The 7,359-nt window shown below is 39.1% G+C and overlaps 1 protein-coding gene across 1 annotated transcript; it reads left to right on the plus strand.

Annotated features, from left to right (window-relative positions):
* Positions 1-2,770: 2,770 nt before the first annotated feature.
* RAD23B (RAD23 homolog B (S. cerevisiae)) lies at positions 2,771-7,063 on the plus strand (the record flags this gene model as incomplete). Its single annotated transcript, XM_010286435.1, has 4 exons — positions 2,771-2,894; positions 4,042-4,169; positions 4,567-4,743; positions 6,606-7,063. Coding segments are annotated over 4 exons (543 nt in total), but the record flags the coding sequence as incomplete, so codon positions are not given.
* Between the last annotated feature and the right edge of the window lie 296 nt (positions 7,064-7,359).

Genomic DNA, 7,359 nt, shown 5'->3' on the forward strand with positions numbered 1-7,359 from the left:
CTTCTGGCTATTATTAAAAACCATCCACGCTACCTCTAACACCTTTACCAAATCCCTTGAATCTGTTTTTGAAGCTTCCTTCAAATCCCTTTCTAGTTTTTGAAGCTTCTTTCTTATATCTGGGGCTGGTTGTCCCATAAAGATAGACAACTGAACAGCTGCTTCTGTTTTTTCAGGGTCCAGATTAGTGTATTTCCTGGCAGTGACTTTTAACTGCTCCATGAAGGTGGACGAGGATTCATTTGGTTTTTGTTTAACCTCATATAATTTGGACTAATTAATCGCTTTTGGCATACCGTGCCTTATGCCAAATAGTATCCATCTCTGATATCTTGTTAAAACCTGCAGGGGTCCCAGCTGGTTGGGATCCCACCCTGGATCTGTAGCAGGAAAATTCTGATCTATTGTTCCCTGCAAATCCCTATTAGCATATGCCTCTTCTACCTGTTTCCAAGCAGTGTTTAATACCGTTTTCTTTTCAATACCATTTCAATAGCAATATGTCTAATATTACCTGTAAGTCAATCCAGTCAGGATCTTGGGTCCTGATTATAGTTTCAAACACTTTAACCACCCTTTTTGGGTCTTCCCTATAACTATGTTCTGCTTCTTTCCAGGATCTTAGGTCTGTTATCAAAAACAGCACCTTAACTGTTACTGGCCCATTATTTCCAACTCCTTGCTGGAGGGGAGCTTGAATAACTCCTGGAGACTCTTCCTGTCTCCCCCTTGTTCCTCCTGCAGTTGAAATAAATTATTCTGCCCCACTAAGTCTAAGTCCCCTTCTCCATTCATAGCTACTTCCCCTTGATCCTCCTGTGCTGCCACCAGCCTCATCGGCTTGCTTACGACCACTTTCTCTTGTCCCGCTCACACTACTAGCATCATCCTCATCATCATTTTCAATGGGACTCTAACCCACTCCTTTCCAAATTCCAAACCTGGGTATCCTACAGACTTAAGTCTGATAGGATCAAATCCTTCCCTTGGGCACCTTTATGGCCCAACCCTGCAAGGCTTTTGCTGCCGTGCCTTATGGGCAGGCAACCATTAACCTTTAATATCCCTTAAAGAAAAGAAAGCCTTTACCTTCTCAGGGGTCTTGCTCAGAGCTCTTTGGTCTGGGGATCGGAGGTTCTCCCTGAGAATCGCTCGGTGCTGGCTGGAGATCCTGCAATCCCACGGATTTGTTGAGATTCAGAAGCAGTGTCCCAGCTGGGGTGCCAGAAACTATTACTGAAAAGTTGGGGAAAGAATTCTTGAACACCAATGTAGTATTAAAGAGCAGACATTCTTTACTCGGTGCTGGGTGCATGGGGAATTCTTCCACCTAACATGCACACCAATTCGTGAGAGGCAGGTGTTTTTATACATGTCATGATTCACATATTCATTATATTTCCTGGAAGAAGTCTTATGTTGATTAGTTCCCAGAAGTCATTTACATAACTTCCCTCCTTTTTTGCACATATTCCACACTGTCCTGTGGGGTCCCTCGGGTGGTCTTGTGGTGGTTGTGGTCCCCGAAGAAATTGTTCTTTACCTCTTGTTCAGGTATCAGCAACCTTGATTGCAGCAATTACCATGTAGGTAGCATGTCCCCCTCCTAAGCACATATTTACATATCAACAACTTTGATTGTGATGCTGCTGCCTTCTCAGTCTTTTCTGGACTGAATATGGTGGAAGACTGTAGGAAAACAGAATTTTTTTGATGCCCTGGAAACGTGAGTGTTGTGAGGTAGAGGGTCTTGTATAGTCTTGCTCCTTTGGGGTTGGGTTTAGCATAGCTCCTTCCACTGTCGCTCTGTGTGTATCAGGAGGTTTACTGCTCTGTGAAGTCTGCCTCTCTTGGGTTCCTGTCGGGCAACTTCCCTTGCCTGTACCACCAGGGCTTGTAGTGATACAGGAATCTTTCTTGGTGTCGGTCCCATGCCAAGTTTCTAGGCTTCAGGGAAGGGGGATGGAAACAACAAATTTAGTGCAGTTCAGTGATAGTGAGGAAAGCATGGTTAGGTGTGGGAAGCTTAAAGGATTCCTACGCAGGCGGAAGGTAGTAGGGTAAGGTCTGTCTCAGTGTTATAACCCACATTCTAATTTATTATAATTATTCTTTTTTAGGTTTGTCGGTTCCAACCCCCTGAGCAATTAGTTTCTATATAAAGTTGTTCACACATGGAAAATAAGCAAAATTCAAGTTAACTGGTTTTTTAACTGCTAAAATTTGGTAACATACAGGGCTTTTCATACGTTAGATACAGTAGATAAAAGTTGTCATGCTGTTGCTTTGAGGAAAAACATCCAAAGAGCAATGTTCTTTATATCTGAATTTCTTGCTAGATTGTATGGCATCTATAATCTCAGTGTTAGCATTGTGTGCTGTAATTCTGTTGCTGTAATGTAACTTTTATTTGCATAATACTGACATATTGTAACACTATATTTAGTTTAACTTTTTCACTCATATCGAATATCTTAGAACAGGATTCAAAGCAAGTCTTTGTTTATGGAGTAAAATGTATTTTAAACTGATAGAGTGAATGCTTTACTACCTCACTATACAAACCACATACTTTTCTTGCAAAAAAATAAATTATTCTTTCTACAGTATTCTCTTACAGTTGTAAATGCATACTTATCACAGTATCTTGCTTTGTATTTGCAGTGAAAGCATTAATTATTTTTGTCCTTCATTCTGAAACTGAAATAATACATGCAGTAAAACATACCTTTTAGCATTCTGTAGGTAATTATGTGAACTGTGGCTTTAGGGTATACCTGGAGATAATCAGGCTGTGGCTGAACCCTCTCAAGCAGCAAGCACTGGTGCCTCTCAGTCTTCAGCTGTCGCGGCAGCAGTAGCAACTATATCTACGAGTACTAATTCATTTGGAGGTAAGAAACTTTATATTTGAGAGGGCATGATAAACATACAGACTTAAGCATTCTCTGCTTCAGTGAATTTTAAGTTCCTGGTGCTTGTGAACTGATCAGAGTGAATTGTATTAAGAGCTGTAACATGGCAATATCAAGTGTGGTACTTGCTTGGAACAAATGGCTTGTATGTGGATGTATCTGGAATAAAGTGTGAAGTTTCTGAAAATGCTGTGAACTTCCACATTTGCTTTGATTCAGTATTTTGGATTTAAATGTAAGATGACAAATATGGAGGGGGTTGTGTTTTCTTTTCACTTAAACTTCGGCTTCCTACTTCTGTGGCTAACTGTGCACTGTTGACTGTGACTATACTAATGCATTTACTGCTTGGAGGTTGGAATATCAAGGGAGAAACCTGTAATAAGGCCGTGAGGTGTAGCAACTGAGACCTACCCGTGACCTAGGACTTCTCACTCAACAGTGCAGCACATGGACAGAGTGGTTGGTGCCTACTGAAAAGAACTCTGTCTTAAAGGGAAATTAATACATGAAGGGAGTATAATCAAGGAGGAATAGGAAAGCTCTGCCTTAGGCAAAGATGGTGTTCAAGATGTAAGCCTTGATAGAGGCTATAGTGTTAAACATATAGGTAGTAGTGACAGGCACACGTGACGTAATCCATGAAGAGAAAACGGAGGGAATGGGGTATTTCAGAGCGCTTCTGCTACTACTGCGTTCAAGGCAGTACTTAACAGTAAAGGATATATGCGAAGGCAAGACTTAGTTGAGGCAAAGACAGAACTGACCAGTTGCAGAAGGTAGATAACTCTTGTTGTAGGTATAGAGACAAGACAGAAGGCTGGGTAGGTGTCTCAGGTTACTCAGGGATGCGACATAAGAGAAAAGTGCTGGAAATCAAGGACAGAAGGCTGTTGGATCTTGAGAAGGCTGGGTGAAAAGAAAATGCATTGTTTAACCTTAGTATAAAGAATTCTTGCTTAAACCTGGAGTAAATCACTGTGAGGAAGCAAGCTCTTCTGTTCTTCAATGAGGGGTGTCTTGTCCACTTTCATGTCCTGTTTCAGTCTAAGTTATAGTGTAGGTATGTATTTTACTAAGACTCTTGGTAACTTTTTGGAAATCAATGAGATAACATGTTTTTTAGGACATCCACTTGAGTTTTTACGAAACCAGCCTCAGTTCCAGCAGATGAGACAAATTATTCAGCAGAATCCTTCTCTGTTACCGGCACTGCTGCAGCAAATTGGACGGGAAAATCCTCAACTACTGCAGGTGAATCTTAAAACAACGAAATAATGCTGCTGATTTTGATTTGGGTTTACAAGAAAGGGGTATGTTGATGTTAACTGGGATAGTTAACAGCAGTTACAACATTCTATTGTTGTGTTTTCAGAATTTTTTTCTGTACAGAACTTTTTTTTCTATGACATTAGAAATGAGTCTGATCTCTTTAAGAGGTGCAAAGGGCATCAGGAAGAGGGAAGGGTCACTCCAATTGAACTGAAACATGAAATTGCATTTCTTATGGTTAGATTTAATAACTTTTCTCTATGCATGTTCTTTTGACGACTTCGTTCACTGAAAATAAATATTCTTACTTGCCTGTTGGCAGGCTTGAGCATGCTTTATTTTGATATATTTATTTCTCTTATTCTCCCATGCATCACAGCAAATAAGCCAGCACCAAGAGCATTTTATTCATATGCTGAATGAGCCAGTTCTAGAGTCCCACCAAGGTTTAAGTGGCACTGATGATGGTCCCAGCTCTGGAGTAGTAGCAGAAGCTGGAAACGGTCATCTGAACTACATTCAAGTAACACCTCAGGAAAAAGAGGCTATAGAAAGGGTGAGTCTTTCTTCTTTGAAACGTTGCTTGGCTGTTGCTGTAAGGTCTTGACTCTGGTGCATGCTTAAGCTATGCCTTAACTTAAACTTTGTTTATGCTCAGTAGTTCTGCAGCATTTTTAATATTCTGTATTTCATACTTCATAGCTGTTGTAGTCCTGTTTCAAATCACATCTCTTCTTGCTTTATAGCAGTTGAGTAAAATCTCTTGAATCTGTCTTAGTAGATGCAGAGCCTCTTAAGTGATCAGAGGCTATCTATAATAACTGATGATTGAATGATTTCCCTCAGGAGTGGGAACTCAGGCAATAATTCCTCTTGCAAAAGCCTCAGACTGTTCTAGGTGGTGCTGTGATAGGCTTCCAGGTACGAAGGTGTGTCTGCATGAGCACCGTTTGCAAAGTACTTGCATAGTGAGAGCTTTCATAGTTAAGTAGATTAGTTGAAGTCACTACTTAACCCAGTTATTTGTCTATCCATGAGAATTAGGTAATTATATCTTTCTAAAAATACATGTAAACATGTCTATAAAAATAGATTTGCGGGACGGTGTATTGCAGTCATAAATACTGCATGTTACATGACTAAATATGGATTTGCATAGATGGCAATGCCTCTGAGATTTTTTCTTAGAACAAATTGCAAAGACTTATGTCATACTGTGGTAGTGTTTTTGTATATCAAAGACAGTGTTTGTCACTGTCAAGCAAAACTGTCAAAGCAAAAGGATCATCAGAAAAGAACAATTTTAACATAGGTGTTAATTTTCTAGATCTCAAGGAAATTGACCATTAGTAAAATTAGTCTAGTAAAAATGTTTGTCCACATACTTCTTCACAGATCATCTTCTCTAGTCTGCATTTCCTTTTAAGGCCATTTTTTTCAGTAGAGCATTACCTCTACAACCTGTTCCAAAACTCAACAAAGAGACCTGTATGCTTCTTCCCCTTTCCATGAAAGACACACTTCAAAATTTAGATGTCATAATATTACAGCTGACACATTCATGCTGTTTGTAAGCACAAAATTAAATGTAAGAATGGTTGATAAGGGATAATAGGACATAGTTTCTCGCAGAGATTTGATCTGCCCTGTATGTAAAATGCCTTGCAGGTTCTGTGAGGTTTTTAAGAAAATCTCCAAATGGTTGTATGTACTTGCCTTTGGCTAAAACAAAGATTGGTTTCTTGATTTTATTTAAGTGCAGGCTAAATTCATTTCCCTTGGCACAGTAAAAAGCTCTTCTCTAGTATTCTCATCCCCTATTGTCATTGTGTCCCAGACATTAATTAGTTCCTTGACTTCTGAAAAACAGGTTGTTCTCAGCTTATTTCTCATGGCTGCAACGTGCAGTCAATTCTTTTCAAAGTGAAAATCCAGATGGAACAATTGAAAGTATGGCTTAGTGTGATGTGTTGGGCTACCTACTAGTGATCACAGGCTGGGAGCTTTTGCTCCAGAAAACTATTGTTAAAAATTCTGAGCTTAATTAAACATTAATAGTTTAAAATGGGCATTGTGTCAAGTTTTTTTTTCTGCAACAGTGCAATGTGTCATTACTCCCTGACATTACTGTGACCCAAGTCTGTTTTAGTGACTTCCTGTGGCAGTGAAAGACAAGTGACATATTTTATGGTGCTTCATTAGACTCATTCAAATCACTTTTTCAAGTGAGAATTCTGTTTACTAAAGACAGGAGCAACATCTGAGTTGCATCATTTGCTCACTAAAGGCTGTATTGAGCTAGACAGCAACATTTGTTTCAAGAAGGTAGTAATTGCTTAAGTAGCATCTCAAGATACTAGACATACATTTTGTATATTAAGCTTCTTTGTAGTTTCTAAATATGTTTCTTTTCTTCAGTTAAAGGCATTAGGATTTCCTGAAGGACTTGTGATACAGGCATATTTTGCTTGTGAGAAGAATGAAAACTTGGCTGCCAACTTTCTTCTACAACAGAACTTTGACGAAGATTGAGAGACTTTTTTTATTTCACACCTCACACCAGTGCATTACACTAGCTTTGTTCACTGGATTGTCTGGGATATTTGGGCTGACATTCATAATGCTTGGTGTACAGTATATGGGGAGGGGGAGAAAAGAGAATATAAGGAAGAAAAGCAAAAAAAGCAGCAAGTATCTCTGCTTTAAATTAGCAGGTGCAGAAAATCACATAGTGTAAAATAATATACAACCAAAAATCAGCTTCTGCAGATAATTAGTTCCTTCTATAAACTGTAGGTTAACTTTTTTCTAGGTTTTCACACTTACTGTACTAGTTCCAGACATGTAGTGTAATACTCTGTTCATGTTCCTTTCTACTCAGTGTTGGTATTGGAAGTAGCCTGTGCTGCCTAGATTTTACAATCTGTATTACATGACAACACTGGATAGCAGCTTTGTGAAATCTAAAAGATCTGAGCAAATGTAAACATGAATACCAAAATATGGGTATTTTGCCCTTTCAGATGTGTTAAAGTAGTCCAAGAAGCACAGTACTTGTTTTAATCCAGCATTAAACAAATGTTGACTTTTTTAAGTGAAAACCCTTTTCAGTTAAAAGTGTCTTGATCATTGAGAAACACTGCCCCCTCCTCTGCCCCCCTCAAATGATCTG

The sequence above is a fragment of the Phaethon lepturus genome, unplaced genomic scaffold, assembly GCF_000687285.1.
Source record: "Phaethon lepturus isolate BGI_N335 unplaced genomic scaffold, ASM68728v1 scaffold15234, whole genome shotgun sequence".
Taxonomy (NCBI): Eukaryota; Metazoa; Chordata; class Aves; order Phaethontiformes; family Phaethontidae; genus Phaethon; species Phaethon lepturus.